This window comes from Myiozetetes cayanensis, unplaced genomic scaffold (genome assembly GCF_022539395.1).
Source record: "Myiozetetes cayanensis isolate MyiCay16 unplaced genomic scaffold, myiCay2020 scf1, whole genome shotgun sequence".
Taxonomy (NCBI): domain Eukaryota; kingdom Metazoa; phylum Chordata; class Aves; order Passeriformes; family Tyrannidae; genus Myiozetetes; species Myiozetetes cayanensis.
Genome location: NW_026086604.1, coordinates 10,303,239 through 10,320,277, shown reverse-complemented (window position 1 = coordinate 10,320,277; position 17,039 = coordinate 10,303,239). Strand labels below are relative to the sequence as shown.

Sequence of the window (17,039 nt, the reverse complement as noted above, 5' to 3'; positions counted from 1 at the left end):
TCACATCAGGGTGCAATGGGACAGAGTTATCAGTGAAAGGTGTCTCTGCTGATGGCAGGGGGTTGGACAAGATGGTCTTTAAACATTCCTTCCAACTGAAAACATTCTATAGTTCAGTTTTATACTGAGGTTAAGGAAAAAGTTGTAAGGATGGAGCGTTTCAAGGGGAAAAAAAGGAGTGGGCTTGAAGAGATAGTAGTGGACACTGGCAGTGCAGGAAAACCTCCACTCCCTTATCTGACCACATTCCTCTTGGCAGCTACAAAATACAGTTAAGGTAGCACTGTTGAAGAGAGAAAAGTTGATCCATTTTTCGCTTCCTGGCCTGAAAGAGATTTTTGACTCCAGTATTGCTGTTTGTTTTCTTCACTAGCAGATGACTGTGTGTGACTACCAGCAACAGGATCTCTCAATCAAGATTCTGGTTCACTAAAATAAGATTAAGACAAACCAATGTCAGACAAGATGATGGAAATCAGAAGCAAGGGAATATAGAACCAGATGGCAAAGACCAAAGTACTTATGAACACAAGTTTTTCAACATGTTATACAGAAATAGTTTATAGCATACAGTCTTTGCATAATTTCTATCCAGATTGCTGTTCTGACAAGTACAGCTGGATCATTATTTCCTGTCAGGTTTCTGTGATTGTCATCATTTGGATCTGTAAAACTAACAAAGACTATGGATTTGAGCTCTAGAGGAGTACTAGAAAAAGGAAGCAATATCATTTCCACTGTAGAGGTGGAGAAAATAGTATTTATCCATCCAGCTTTAAATTGCAAGGGAAAGAAGAATTTGACTTTGCTCTAGGAACACAGAAATTAGATGAAATAGAATAGTTCAGTTGGGAAGAGACAAACCACAATCATCTTGCCCAACTGCCTGTCCACTGCTCCCAGGTAGTCTAGGACTACCTGTAGCCAACAGGAAGAAATAGGCATCTTCAGAGGTAAAAACAGTCTTTATAAAGATGTCTTTGAGAGAATACGGGATATTGTAGGAGAATCTGTGTCAATACTTCTGAGGCTGCCTGGCTGATAAGCTCAGGCTGGAGACCTTGCTTTTAGTTGGCTAAAATTAGATGAAACACATTGCACCTCAAACACATGTTGGTGCACATGAGGGAACCAAGATTCATAACCACAGGATAATCCTTTCCTCACTCTTTGAGCCATTAGGAAGGTTTTAATACCTACTGTTTGAATTCCAAATGAGCTTTTTGTCAACTACCAACAATTTGGAGACAGCAACACCCGCAGGAAAAGTGGTAACAGTTTGCTGACACAAATAAAGGAAAGAGAAACTCAAGAGCACAAAAGGCTTTCTCTGCTTTCTAATATCCAGCCTACTGGCAATATTAGCTTCCTTGGTCCTTCCTTGGGGTGCCATTCTCTGGGGTCTCCCTTTCAGTGGTCAAGCTGAGCTGGTCAGAAGGTGACATTTGCTTGCCCATGGACTTCAACTCTCTTCCCTCGAGGTGTGATTCAGTTCTCCAGGAGGGTCTGTGCTGTCACTGACACAAAGCAAAATGAGGTGTAGATAACTGTTAGTGCCTATTTACTGTCAGCTTTGTGAAATCCAAGTCACCTTTCTTTCATTAGCTTTAAAAATTTGCAAATTCTTGTAAAAAGGATAGTTTACAGGTTTCTTCCATCTTCTTGTTAAAAACTGCTACTGCAATAGTGAAAAGATTTGCTGGTTTACAGGTAAACTGCTGCCTAAGTGTTAAACTTTTAGTTCCCCCTGTGAGTACCCTTATTTATGAGAACTAAGTGCATTTCAAGGTCCTTCTTTATTTAGCTGGAATACATAAAACACTTCTGTTAACTCAAGCAAATTTTTAATTACTATCTTTAATAGTTAATGTAACATATTACAAAGGGGTTCAATATTATAATTCAGCTTCCTTTGTTCTTTTTGTTTCCCTCTTTCCTATAGAGGAGCCAGTTGAATCGTATGAACATCTCTCCTTAAAGGTTTTACGTGCTTGGGAGGAAATCCCTGGAGCTGGATACAAACTGGTCCCAGAGCACATTGAGACTCGGCCTCTCTACCATAAGGATAAGCCAGGCATGGAACAGGTAGAGCAGCTCAGAGGTGGTGCTGATGGTAGCCTCAGGAACAGCTTTCATTTCCTTCAGTTATGGTGGTTTTTATTTGTAGCCACAAACTTACAGAGTCAGCATCCAAGTGTTGCACCATACATGAGACTTCGTACTGTATCAACCTGGAAATTGTCACCCATGTGGGTATTACCCAGTACACAGCAATCACACAAGGTGTAACTTCTTATTTTCATTATTTTAAATGTTTTAGTTTATAAATTTAACAGAACTTCTTCTGATATTTGAACTTTGGTTCTTTTTTTTCTGTTCGTCAAATACTATTTTTACATGGATTTTACCTTGAAGCTGACAGTGTTTGAGCTCTATTCCAACTTCACCAAATTCCTGAGAAATTGAATGAATAAATGTATGAAAAAAATGTGTCGTATAGAAAGTTTATAGATGAAATCACAGTTACATGAGAGTGAGATGGTTGATGCTCATAGACAAAGTGGTAGTTTTAGATATCAGAACTATATTTAAAGCCTTTTAAAGTCTCTGTAAAACAGGGTTGCAGAGATGTTTGTCTCTTTGTTTTCAAGGGCCGTGTACAGATGTGGGTTGACATGTTTCCTAATGATATGCCTCTGCCAGGACCCCCAGTGGACATTTCACCAAGAAAACCCAAAGGGTAATACTCTGCTTTCTCACAGCAATAACTCTTCAAAGACTGACTCTTTCTTAAGTGTCTGGAAATAAATAGAAAAAGAACTATAAAAAAAGCCTCTCTGGTCCCAAGAAAAGTATTCTTGGGTTCATATGACTTCAAGTCCAATAAGATCATCTAGTTTGGTCTCCTCTGTTACACAACTCAAAGAGCTGTTGGTGAGTTTTTTCATCAAAGGCTATCACACACCTGTCTTAGAAAGATATCCCTTTTTCATATAGAGATTACAGGTAGCTAGAGGCAAGAGTTTCTTAATAATTCAGATGTTATCATCCACTTGTTGAGCTGAAAGAAGTAATTCTGGTTTAACTACCTCTTTCAGCGAGATAACTCACTTGACCCTGGTTGAGCTCTTTAATCTGATGCAGTAGTATTACACCTATTGGATTTCCAGCACTTTGTTCAAAGACAGATCAAGAAACACATAAAGCAGCAACAAAGAGGCAAGATCTGTTCGGAAGAGCCTTCTTTCAAATTTCACATTTACTTATGCTGCTTTATGTGCAACAGTGTGCATAGTTCTTCAAGATAATTGAATGTTTGTAAATAAAATACAAAAATAAGCTACAGAGTTCTTGGCCCATCCTATATTTTAGCAAGGCCTTTCCTGAGAATTTTGTGTCTGAAGCAGCATCAGATACTATTCCTGTATTATTTATGTTTGAACAGGACACAATATAACAAAAATGTGTTTAATTTCCTTTCCTTTTACAAAAGCCAAGATTTGACAAACAAACTAACAAGCAAAAAAGAGTCCATGTAACAATTACCTGCTTCAGACCATAACTTTCTATAAAACTCCTTAACAAGAATTTTCCAATCAAAAAAGATTTAAAGCTAATTTAAAACCCACAAACCAAATTGTGGCTGCCATTTTTGTAGCAGGGGAAAATACTGTCAAATATTAATTATAAAAAAACCCCACAACACCTAATCATGCAACCACAAGTTACACATCTTTCTGAGAAATGCATATTTGCTGCAACAAAAGAGGCTCCAGGCTCCACAAAACTTAAAATATTTTGTGAAAATATCTCTCTCTTTTTGACAATCTTTGACTGCACAAGGCTCTGATGGACCACTGCAAATGCAAGTTTCTTTGCCTGGTGCAGAGGCTTGGTTTTCCTGGTCAATACCTACTTAAAAGCTCCATGGCTGGATAACTTCTGGTTACTTCTGGAGAAGAGTATCTGGTAACTTCAGGAGCAAATTTTTCACACCCTGAGATTGAGGCTATTTCCAAGACAAAACGTGACATATCAGAAAAATTGTATGTTGGTGTTCTCAAACAGCTTTTTTTGTCTTTTTTATTAATTTTGGAGTTCATACAATGACTCAAGGAATATCTCAATTTTCCTGTATCAGCTTTTTATGTCACCTGCAATATCTTTATTTCAGTTCAAGCTTTGAGAGCTTTGGATGGATGGCCACCATAAATGTCTGTATATAGGGAATGGAAAGGATGGGAAAACTTTAATTCCTTTTGCTGTTGTTTCTAAAGATGATTGTACTTGCTTAAATGTAAATATCTCTAAGCAGTCCTTCTCTTCCCTTTTAATGCACTAGATTGCACAAAATGCATTGGTTTTAGACATTTCTTCTGAAAAGCACCTCTCAGGGTGTTCTGGTTTTTATTAACAAGCTCACTGTTTTGAAGACTATTCTGATGATATTGTCCAGGTCAACTTTGCCTTGTTTCACTGCAGCATTTTTGTGAAAAGAATTGAAAATGAACAGGTATATAAAAATTAAGGAATTTTCCGTGCCTCTGAAGCTGGCAGTGACCCTGTTTTTGTCCATCCTGCTCCATGAGCTAAAGGAACCAACACCCCCTCTCTATCACTAAACTCTTGTAAACAGAAGAGACCTGAGGCTGGAGCACAAATACAAAATTTCTCACTTTATAAAAGCATGATTTGATAGTGGTTTGCATTAGTGTCTGACTAGAGCTTTCTTTTTCAGCTATGAACTGAGAGTAATTATCTGGAATACAGAAGATGTAATTCTAGAAGATGAAAATATATTTACAGGGCAAAAATCAAGTGATATCTATGTAAAAGGGTAAGTTTTTCAGGACCTCAAAGTAATATACAATATTTCATTTAAAAGTCAGAAAAAAATGTGTGGAGAGAATATTCATTGAGCTATTTGGCTACCTTAGCACTTTTCTCTAAATGTCTGCCCAAATTACACCTATATTGGATACTCCTTTCTTTTTTTTTTCCTTTTTTTTCCCCCTTCTTTTTTCTCTTAAAATCAAGTAACTGTAAAATGACATTAGTTGTTAGTTCCTACGCAGACAGAGATGGCACAAGACAAGAACAAAGCTCACAGCTTAGCAAAGAGAGATCTAACACTTACAGAACTTGAACTGTAAGAGCTTACACAAATGCAGAGAGATTTGACATAATCAGAGAAAAGGGTATTTATGACCACATGAGAAACAAGAGAGCAGGTGTTTGCCAGGCTATTTCTATTGGAAATACCTTTTGATCTCATGTGGGGAGCATGTGTGGGTGAATGACCATGGCCAAGCCGAGGAGAACATCATGTGGGGACTTTCTGCTCTCCATCTCCTTCCTTTCCTGAGATTGTAGCAGGATACTTCTTAATTACTTGCCTCTTTTGGAGTACTGCTTTGCACTTTCTGCTTCTGAGCAGGATTTGCATGAAGGTACCTGATGGGAGGAAATTATGGCAAAAGTGGCAGCATGAAGTACTGAAAAGCTCAGGTACCAGACTGATCTTAGATTTTTCCATTTTTCCACTACTGAAGAGCAGGATAAATACGCCAGTATGAATTGTCTCATTGTGGAATCCTGGAGAAATCAGAGTTTGTGGAGCACTGGGCATATGGCAAAATGAATTTCCTTAAAAACCTGCTGCGGTATTGCCAAATGCAAAACAAAAGCTGAAGGAGGGAGCACTGGGGCTAATGGATCAGGAAAGAGAGGATATTTTCCACTTTGCTGGTTCTGAAAATCACATGAACACAATAAGATATCCTAAGTGAGCATAAGGACAGGGCAATCTTGTACCAGGTGTTACTCCTGTGTAGGAAATACCTACATGAACTTCACCAGGGGAACGTGCAGTAGCTCTGAACAAGCTGTGTGGGGCACCAGGAGTGTCACTGGTCCTTTGGAGCAGATGATACTGGCCCAGGTGAAGTACACACCAGTACAGCCATTTGGCCCCAGTGTGCTGCAGCTGCAGGTGTTGCACACACTGGCCAAACAAACCTCCCCTTGCAGCTCCCTGAGAGGAGCTGCTCTGAAATCACTGGTGTTCACACAGATATATCCAACCTAGCAATGAACTAATGTCTTCAGAGCAGTAGCAGAGTAGCTCTGAGAGCACGAAATTGAGGAATTAAATAGGGAGCCAGCCTCTGTGCTGAGCTGTGTGATAACATTGAGGACACCACTGTCAATGCCAGAGTGGTCTTATGGGGAAGCCAGGAGTAGAAAACTTTTTGCTTCTATACCTTAATGATGAAGACACGAATCTCATTATGTTCAGACAGTGCCTGTGGCACTATATCTGTCACCGTGCATGGATTTGCACATTGGCAATGCCATGTTTCAGGTTGTCACTGTTTTTCATAAATCCTTGTTGAAATATTGGGGCTTGCAGGGGAATAATCACTCTTTTGATACAGCACAAAAATGTTAATGTTTACTCAAGCTGTGATAAATCATTTTGGAACTAAAACATACCTACTTGGATCATTACCTCCATGGAGCACTTCAGAGGATAAAATTATGCTTAGAAAAACACTGCCCTTTTGCACACCCAATATTGTGCACAGTGTAGCAGAAACCGAGAATAAAAAATCACACGAAACCCCAGAGAGATTTCTGCAGCCATACTTATGCCACGTTTATACCTCCAAACAGCAACTGCAAACAGTTTAAACTTCAATACCGAGCCCTGAAATCAGTCTTGGGACACTGACATAGAATTTGTTAGTGTGGCACAGTATGAATGCAGGGTGATTAGTACTGGAGAAATGTCACTGTTACTGCCTGTCTTAAAGATGAGGATGTTCTGGCCAGTAACAAATGACCAACTGGTATTTTGGGGTCTGATAGAAAAAAAAATCCCATTCTCACTCTCAGCTTTTGATCACCACTGGCCATTTCTGCAGCCTCTGCCAGTAATGCACAGCTGGGAGGTGGCTGAGATCCCAAATCCAGGGCTGTTGCTGCATGTCACAGTCCTGAACAGCCTCTTTCTGATTAGGTAGGAAATAGTAAATGGTCGTGCCTGTAACCAAATAACCATAATTACAATTCAAGCTCCTCTGGTGACTGATGCTTTCCGCTGTGGTTGCTATAGGTGGATAAAGGGCCTGGAAGAGGACAAACAGGAGACAGATGTACATTACAATTCCTTGACAGGAGAGGGCAACTTCAACTGGCGCTTTGTGTTCCCGTTCCACTATCTCCCAGCAGAGAAACAAATTGTGGTTAGTAAAAGAGAAAACATATTTTCCTTGGAAAAGACAGAACGCAAAATACCTGCAGAGCTGGTACTTCAGGTGTGGGATTTCGAAAGGCTCTCTTCAGATGATTTCTTGGGTAAGTATGCAATGGCTCTGCCTGAACTTCACCTGAGGTCTCACCAGACCTGTGTTTTGTAGAGGTGTGTACAACGTGGTGTCTGAGCCCAAACTTCTGCTTGTCTTCTTCTGAAGCACCACATTGCAAACTTAAACATGTCTTGGAGAGTCACTCAGGTGAGATGATGCCAGGACAGTTAAAATAAGTGACTGACAGTACAGAGGAATGTCCTGCTCTGATGCTTGGACCCAAGCTGCTTCATTGCTCTGCACATCTCATCTGGAAACTGCTGCTTGAATGCTTTCGTGTCTATCTGGTCTCTGAGTGTTGTCACATTACTTCTTCCTCCAGGCACTCTTGAATTGGACCTGAATGGGTTCCCTCCAGCAGTAAAGACAGCCAAAAGCTGTGACTTAGGAACAGTTTTGGCAGCAAGTGAAGAGAACAAGATCTCCATATTTCAGCAGAAGCGTGTCAGAGGCTGGTGGCCTTTCATCAAGGCTGGGGAGCTCACGGTAGGCAGCTCACTACAGATGAGCAGCTTTTCTCTGGGACTGATACGCTCTACTGAGATCCTGAAATAGACAGATGCTAGTTTTGGATATGCCATCTGAAGAACAGCCACCACAGGCAATCTGTAGGAGTCCTTCAAATTCTTTAGTGATTCTCCATAGATTTGGTTCAGAAAAACCCAGGCAACCAGAGGACTTTTGTACTTTTTCTTTACTTTCTTCCACGGTTTGTCTCCCAGCTCACTGGAATGGTCAAGTGGGAAATCAGGTGTTTCCAGCCAACTTTATGTCAGCTGAGCAAACCCAGGAAAGAATCTCACCTGATAATTTATTTCTTTACTGTTTATGTCTAACTTCAGCCTAGGCAAAGGAATTGATTTTGGCAAAGGAGTCTGCCATTATTCATCTTGCTAGTGGCACATCTCAAGTAGAAAGAGCACAGTCTCTTCTTCTTTTTGCAGTGTGCTCAATGTTTTTTGGTTTAGTGGCAGGATACAATTGGTATAGAGGAATGCAAAGGACAATGACAGTTTCCCCAGAACTCTACAAGACTTGTTATGTTAGAAGAATCCTCCTAAGAAGAATATAAATGCTGTCACACAAATTTTAGTTTACCTGAAGCCTCTAGCATAACAGGGCTTGCAGCAGAGTGTGAATCTCACTCAGAGTGTACCTAAACATTTCACAAAATGACAGAATTGTTAGGGTTGGAAGGGACCTCTGGATATCATCCAGTCCAACCCCCCTGCCAAGGCAGGGTGACCCAGAGCAGGAACGTGTCCAGGTGGGTTTGCAATGTCTCCAGAGAGGGAGATTCCATGACCTCCCTGGGCAGCCTGTTCCAGTGCTCTGCCACCCTCAATGGAAAGATGTTCTTCCTCACACTGAGGTGAAACTTCTTGTGTTTTGGTTTATGGTCACTGTTCTTGTCCTGTCACAGGGCACTATTGACAAGAGTCTGGTATCATCCTCTTGGCACCCATCTTGGAGATATTTATGTGCATGAATGAGATCTCCCCTCAGTCTTCTCTTTTCTAGATCAAACAGGCCCAGCTCCAGCAATCTCACCTCACAAGAGAGATGTTTCAGACCCTTAGTCATCTTTGTAGCCTCCACTGGGCCCTCTTCAGGAGCTTCTTGCCTTTCTTGTACTGAGAAGTCCAGAACTGGACACAGCACTCAGATGTGGCCTCACTAGGGCTGAACAGAGGGGTAGGATCACCTCCTTCAACCTGCTGGACACACTCAGGGTTTATCTCAGCTGCTTCTGCTGCAGCTTCTCTTCATAATGTTGAAGTGCTTTCTGTGTATAATCTGAAGCTACAGTGAAATTCACATTGTTTAACACAACTCTTCCATTTTCTCTTTCTTTAAGGCTACTTTGTGCTGTCACAGCAGTGTAGGGATCCTCAGTGTAAATGAAAGACAGTTCTGATCCTCTGTTTCCAAGGTGGAGTGCAGGTATCAAGGCATGAAGCACATCCCAGTAGTTAATTCTGCGCATGGTCTTTGGGTCATGTCTACATGAAACAAACAGAGCATGAAACAGAGCTGTGTGAGTTAGTGAAGGAAAACCCAAACTGATGTGCCTACATGGCCATGGCATTTTGGATGCTTGAACCCAAACTTGGGGATGCCTACAGCCCTGTTCTGGAATTAGTGTGGTTGGAGCCTTTTTAGGTGCATTCAGATTCCTGTGGGGACACAGACCAAGAGCTACAAGCTACATTCCTGTAGTACAGCCCTCTACAAATTCACCTGCTTTGCTCCTTTTTAGGGGATCTCCCATTGTCTCTAGAATTTTCATTGATTCTCTAAGGGTTTTCCTAAACTTCACCATTCCTTCATATTTCTGTCCATTCCAGCTACAAGAATGTTTTAATAAAAGGTACCACCTTCAAGTTTGTTGCCTTCTTCAAACTGAATGTGACTGTGACTGTGTACTTTCCAAGGATTTAGTGAATGGGCTCCACTCCTAAATCCCTGATTTACTGCCATTTTCTCAACTCTAGTACAACTGATTCGCTTTCTCCCAGTCCACTTTCATCTCTTGATGCCCTTGTCTTCCACATTTATGCCTTTTGTCTGCACACTTCTTTCAGCCCCGTTCTGCGCTGAATCCCAGCCCCTGGCCGTAGATTAACACTTTAGATTAACACCCTCCACAAATTTATGGGGTAGGAAAATAACAAATATATGAAGAGCCATCTATCTGTTTTCAATCTGTCACAGATTTTATGAAATTGATTTGATTTACTCATTCTTCACTGTAACTGGAATCTTTAAATCTCAGAAATCTTCACTTTTTTTTTTTTTTTTCCTTTGGCCTAATTAATATCTTTGGTGGAGACAGTGCTGAAGAACAGACCTGATCCCTGAACAGGGAATAGCAAGAATCTCTTTGTAACCTAACACAGACAGAAATATCAACAGCTTTGTTGCTGTGAGTGCATGGGAAAAAACAAATGTTTAACCTGTATTTAGGAAGATCTAACTTCCATAGCAGAAGCTGCAATTTATACTATGGTCCAAATAACTCATATTAAGTATTCCTGCTGCAAGGTGTGGGAGACACAATCTTTTATAAGCAGTAATATTCTATTGGTCACTCAGCAAGATTTCATGACTTGTCACAGTGAAAACAAGCACTAAAACAGGAGTTATATTCCATTATGACTTTTCTGAAATCTAGAAATCATCAGTAAGTTGGTGCTGGACAAAGCTGTCCTTTTTTCTACAGCTCTGAGTATCATCTTCTGGCCATCCATGAAGAAAAAGGGCTCTGGATCTCCCTGCCAGGCTGCTATTATTTAGCCCAAACAGAGCTCTAGGACTGCATGATATTTCTGCACCAGGTCTTATTTCTAACCATCTTCCTTTTGTGAGCTGAGACCCAACAGCTACACTGCTACAGCACTTGTGACTGGCTGAATTTCCCCCTGCTGATGGGCCACATTTTGTCCATGTCAGCAACACAGCTTCCAGCTTGGCCATTCAGACCTGCCAGGATGTGTCATAGAAGACATATCTTCTCAGATTAATTATGTTATTATTTAGGAAGCAGGAAAAAAAAATCCCACTTCTCTTTCCTCACAGTTCCTGAGCCTAAGTGAGGAATCTGGTGCCTGGGCTTTCCTTTGTGCTTTCTCTTAGACTGCTAAGACTATCTTATTTTCTTTAATCAATTGCCTTTGCCCTCAGTTGGTTTCATCATTTCTCCACAAGAAGAGTCCTGCTGTGATTTAGTGATAATAACCCAAGATTGGATGCTTTTATGTGATCTCTCTGATCCAGGGCAAGGTGGAAGCTGAGTTTCACTTAGTCACAGCAGAAGAAGCTGAGAAGAATCCAGTGGGAAAAGCTCGAAAGGAGCCTGAGCCCTTGGAAAAACCCAAGTGAGTATGAGCATACTCATTAAACAGGGAAGGCAGCCTGGCTGCTGGCACATGGAGCTGGCATTACCTTCCTGGCATTTAGGTTTGCTGAATAGCTGATAACATCTTAATACGATAACATCTGAAATTATCGTAACTTACAGGTATAACCAACACCTCAGTTTGGTCACCTATAAAGATCAGATGGATTATATTTATTATATTAATAATAGAATCATTTAGGTGGGAAAAAACTTCTCAGATCGTCGAGTCCAACTGTTAATCTGGCACTGCCAAGTTTGCCACTAAACCATGTCCCTAAATACCACATCAACATGTTTTTTTAATACCTCCGGGGATGGTGACTCCACCACTTCCCTGGGCAGCCAGTTCCAATGCTTGATGACCCTTTTAGTCAATAATTTTTGTCCTAATATCCAATATAAATCTTTCTTGGAGCAAACTGAGGTAATTTCCTCTCATTCTGCTGCTTGTTGCTTGAGAGAAGAGGCCATCCTCCACCTGGCTACAACCTCCTTTCAGGTAGTTTTAGACAACAATAAGGTCTCTCCTGAGCCTCCTCTTCTCCAGGCTAAACAGCCCCAGCTCCATCAGCTTCTCCTCATAAGACTTGTGCTCCAGACCCTTCACCACCTCCATTGCCCTTCTCTGGTCATGCAAATGATATAACTTTGAAATTCTTTTCTACTTTTATTGTACTTCATACTCAAAGAATGAAGATACTTATTTTTCATCATGAGACTTTTTGATGAGGACATTTTAAGTAGTTTAACAAAGGCTAATGATCTAGAAGGAGCATTTTAGCTTTCAGTATTTGTCACATTTAAAAAATTATTGTCTGAGATTTTTTGCATTTTGAGAAAAGGAACATATTTTGGTTCAAATGCTTTGTTCTACTAAAGTAATGAGGTACATTAAATAAAAAAAGAAAAAAGAGAGAGAGAAATTGATGTTGTATTTCCTGCTACCAAAGCTTCTAAAAATCAATTCCTAATCATAATGGTAATCATCACATTAATTTCCTGTTTAATTTTCTTTTTTTGATATATATAAACATGAAAAAAGAGGAAACAGCATAAAAGAATTGCCAATACGCTTAAGAAGGGTGTAAATTTAGCCTAAAAATTGGAGGTATCAGAGACTTGTTGAAAACTGGCCTTGGAAAGACTTTAATCAAACATTTCACCCAAAATCTTTACCCAAAGGCATGATGAGCTATGCCTGCCTGAAAGATTCCCAGTAATAGAAACTGAAGCACTATCTTACAAAGGAGTGAGGACTGAGATAGCTCTGAAATAGATGTGATGGGAAGCAATCAGCCTAGGGAGTTTTAAGAGTGTACTGTGCAGTAGAAGGATTACATGTCCAGGAGATTGTCAATAGGTTGCAAAAGGCATCATCACATTTTCCTCTCATTTTTTCAGTCCCCGCCCATGCACTCCAGGCAGCCTGGGGCTCCAGTCTGCCCTGTGCTTTCACCTCAAGGGCATTTAGTTCACAAATGTACTGGTGGGCCAAAAGGTTGTCACTAGCCTGATGGCCCCTCCTCTGCTGCACACTCACCTGGAGGTGTTTTGATCCAGAAGGCATAAAAACAGAGTCTTCCTCCGGATCTTGCAATGAGTAATCAGAGGTCCACATCTGCATTTTTGAAATACACAGCCAACACATGGCTCAATGCAGTTCTAGTCTTAATTAAGACTCAATTAAATCGAAATTAGGATGGGGCTAGTGTCAGTCGACACTACCCATCTCAGAAGCAAAACATTCAGGCTCCTTTTGTAGCTGCTCATGCACAGGTGGGGGGGTCAGCCCATTTACCTGCCACACATACCCTAGGATGGGAGCTGGGGAAAGAGATGGCTCGACCTTTAGAAGGTCCTTCCTCTCCCCAGACTGCCCTTGACTGACCAGGCTGGGCACTGAAGTTTTAAAGTTAGGCAAGATAAATCCTGAAGTTACTAAAGCAACATCAGCTTGTGAACAGTAAAAACTGATTTAGCTAGACACCCACTTACTGGGAAGAAAATAAACTGGTAGTTGAAGACACAGCATGCCTCAGTTCCATTAAGGTTTGAAGGTATTAAAGTTTACCAGCTCAGTGCCTCTGAGTGATGGAATATGTGGTTCATATATGCAGAGTAGTCACAAGCAGCTGAGAGATAACTGTTTCTACCCTTTAAATGAGCCCTCTTCAGGAAGAAAGGGATCTCAAGGACCTTTGTGTCAGGACCTCCAGATCTCTATGCCAATACTGTAGGTTTACTTTTTTTTTTTTCCTCATCATGTAGGATCACCCAGAGAAGCACAGAAGTTTTCAGATTGTTTTGTGTAATTAAGTGCTTTTTAATTAAGAAACAAAATAATTTCAAAACCAAAATTATCTTCTAGGAGCTGTAGACAGTAGCAGGCTCTTTAAAATACCAGAGCAAAGGTGGACAAAGATTAAATGTCTGTGAACTAGAGAGAGAAACATGTAAATGAAAAATAGGGTGCAATGAGTATAATTTCCTGCTGGCCAAAGCATCATAAGATTATCCATCTCTTCATCTCTGCTGATCCAGACAGGATGCTTTTCCGGATGCAGTCTATTATAATAAATGCACTGCTACAACTGGTGCTGAATTCTATTGCCTACGTTGCAAAGAAAACAAATTAAATGAGCAACAGTCTGGGCTTTTTTTCCCGCCTTTAAAGGTTATGAAAAGCCCTTCAGCAGATGGAACATGCAGACCATTCTTCAGAGTACTTCTTCAGAGTACCCAGTTTTTTAATGATTCCTTTTAACCTGGAGGGCTTACTTGTTGATTTATTTCTGAGTCATTTCCACTGCAGTATTAAACACAGTCTTTAATTAAAAGATATTCAGTTGGTCTTTCAGATTTACAGACTTTTTGTCACATAGGCATTCACTTCCACATGCTGAATGCTGAGTTCACCAGATAGCTAAGACATTGCTTAAATTCCTGAAACAGCTTTCTGGGGTGAGACACAGCCATAGCTCTTTGTGACCTTCAGTTAATTTCATTCTCTTCATTGCTGCACCATCTGCACAATTACAGCAACACTGGATAAGAAAAACAACCTGTTCCAGTTTTGCAGGGGTTAATATTGCTCCACACCACTGTGTTCATCAGGTCACCCCATCATCACACAAAGCTGACAAATGTTGCCTTGGGTAGGGCTATTAAGTCAGAGGCACTGCGCCCTCCCAAGCTGAGTGAAATGTCAGAGAGGCTATGCCAACATTTCTCTAAGGAGAACATTGTTTTCCTCTCTGTATGCAGTCAGCTTTGTTGTACAGTGTGAAGAAACTTCTGCTTATGGAGGAGAATACAACATGGGGCAACATTTGGAAAAAACCTGGATTGTGGGATGCATATATTCTCCACCGGAAGAAGGTGGTTCTTCTTCATGTACACAGGAAAACTACCCCACTTTCATCTCATTATTGTTTCCTGTTTCCAGGAGGCCTGTTTTAAATTTCCTCCTGAAAATACACCATTTTTTTTGCCATATGCCAGATCCAAGCTTGTTCTGACTATTATGGCACCGTGACTATCACTGTGCAATCATCTATTTTGTAGTGGCTTATTACCACTTTCGTGATGCTAAATTCTCTGAAATGATGGGAAAGCTTTTGTACTCAAGTTCAAGATGCTGGCCTGTTTTCCTTAGGATTTATCATGATCTTGTCTGTAATTTTGAACTCCGTATGATGACATAAATTGGACTATTTAGGAAGTATAAGCTGGAATTTAACTTTGAGTGTTGTGTAGAACTTGGGCTCGGGAATGGGTGGAAGAAAAGTGACCCAATAGCTTTGTGAAATTCGTGGATATTACCTCTAAAATCTATAGTATGTTCCCAGTAGTTAAAGGTCTTTTTTAAACTCAAGTATAGATATATATATTGCAGTGGGATAACTTTGAAAAGAGATGGATCTGCCTTCATAAAAGTTTTTCTTTTTCTTTCTTCCCCTTTAGCCGACCAGACACATCCTTTTCTTGGTTTGTAAATCCTTTCAAGTGTTTGTATCACCTGATCTGGAAAAATTACAAGAAGTACATCATCATCGGCATAATTCTTCTTCTTCTTGTTGTCTTCCTGGTGCTCTTCATCTACACACTGCCAGGTGCAATCAGTGACAGGATAGTTATGGGATAAATGTAAGTTATGGCTCTCATTGTAATCAATCATATAGGAAAATTTCAGCTAAAAAAAAAACTCAGGCAAAAAGAATTAACCTGAAACACAGCTCATTCCTTGTAAAAAAAAAAATAACTATTTGCTTCAGAAACTGGACATCTCAGAATGTTTTAATGTCCTTTTTGAATGCTCATTCAGACCCAACCTTTATGTACATTATCATTAACCTACTGGTGCAGTTTTATTGACATTGTTATTGAAAGTGTCATTATGTAGCTAAAAGTAAGTCTGAAAGTAAATTCCTCAGTGCTATGCAGAAACTGATTTGTCAGCCAAGCATTTATTTTTATGGACAAATGATTAAATATTAAGAGCAAAATCTGTACACAAAGATAAATGTAGTATGTGCATAGTTTTGTAATTAATTATTTTAACTGTTTTTCAATGACCTTATAATGGCATGCTTATTTTTAAATAAAAGGTTTTATTACAAAAAATCTGAGGTTAAATTGTCTTGTTCTATGTCATGTGCAAAATTCATCCTGTATCTCTCAGTAGGAATCCTGTGCTCTATGAAAACATCTCACACACTCATAAATAACATACGTGCCAGTGATAGGTGGAGGTAAAAGGGGAGATTAAGAGAAACTTTTTCAGTTGCAGTTTGAAACTGCTGGAGCTTGCTGGAGGAGAGGGATCAGGAAGATGAGGACTCAGCCATGGGTACTGTGGTAGCAAATGATCCTTGTAGAGGACAGGGAGCAGGCAGAATCCTGCTGCTTGAAAAGCAGAGCCAAAGAGCAATGGAAAACAGAAGGGCTGCAGGGTGGAACAAGCTGTGGAAGATGAAAGAAAACAAGGAATAAAACCTTACACAGTTGTCAATGTGAAAATCCTCACCATAAAGAATACAGAAAATGCTGCTCTCTGTGCCATGCACAAGGCAAGGCTTAATAACTCAGTGACCTTACTTGGCCTTAAAATGAGGGGTTATGAATTTGAAACAGCTATTGAAATCTCCTCCAATCTCACCCATGGTTAGACATGTTGTAAAGGTGACCTTTGAGAAAAGGCTTTCCACTATGCTCCACTCATACAAATTTAAGCACCCTTTGCACACCTTAAAGTATCAAAAGGCAAGACAGAGATCCTATAAATGTTGATATTTCTGCCAAGTTTGGGGTGCAGGAATAGAAAAGCAAGCACCTTACTAATTCTCAGAGGCCACTTCTAAGGGAAGCTTGTCTGGTAGTGCTTGCATCTGCCCTGTTAAGGCTGTGTAGTGAGCCCCTGTGTTTCCCTCTGGCCTTCAACACAAGTAATTGCATTATTCTGAAAAATAGGTGTCAGTGAAACTTCCACCAAGAAAGTAGTTTTACATTTGAAAAGCTTTCTAGAGGCTTATTTTGGATGGGATGAATTGCTCTAGAAGTGTCTCATTCCACTGATGAGAGAGGCAGATGGCTAAAGGCAGGCTGAGATCATCCTGTTCCTACCCAACCAGCAGATTGTGACTCAGTATTTCTTCTAAATTTCATGCTCTAAGTATACAGTAAATAAAAATAAATTATCCACATATGTGAGTAAATACATTACAACTAGACATGTGGCAAAGAACCACAGTGGATGAGCTTTTGTGTTG

At 40.2% G+C, this 17,039-nt stretch overlaps 1 protein-coding gene across 1 annotated transcript in view; it reads left to right on the top strand.

Annotated features, from left to right (window-relative positions):
• Positions 1–15,851, top strand: part of FER1L6 (fer-1 like family member 6) — a 61,506-nt gene extending 45,655 nt beyond the window's left edge. Inside the window, exons 34-40 of the mRNA XM_050322621.1 lie at positions 1,943–2,085; positions 2,652–2,740; positions 4,739–4,837; positions 7,118–7,359; positions 7,693–7,856; positions 11,148–11,248; positions 15,235–15,851. Of these exons, the coding sequence (XP_050178578.1) occupies positions 1,943–2,085; positions 2,652–2,740; positions 4,739–4,837; positions 7,118–7,359; positions 7,693–7,856; positions 11,148–11,248; positions 15,235–15,415 (1,019 nt within the window). The 3' untranslated portion in view covers positions 15,416–15,851. The remainder of the gene's footprint in view (positions 1–1,942; positions 2,086–2,651; positions 2,741–4,738; positions 4,838–7,117; positions 7,360–7,692; positions 7,857–11,147; positions 11,249–15,234) is intronic.
• Positions 15,852–17,039: the final 1,188 nt, after the last annotated feature.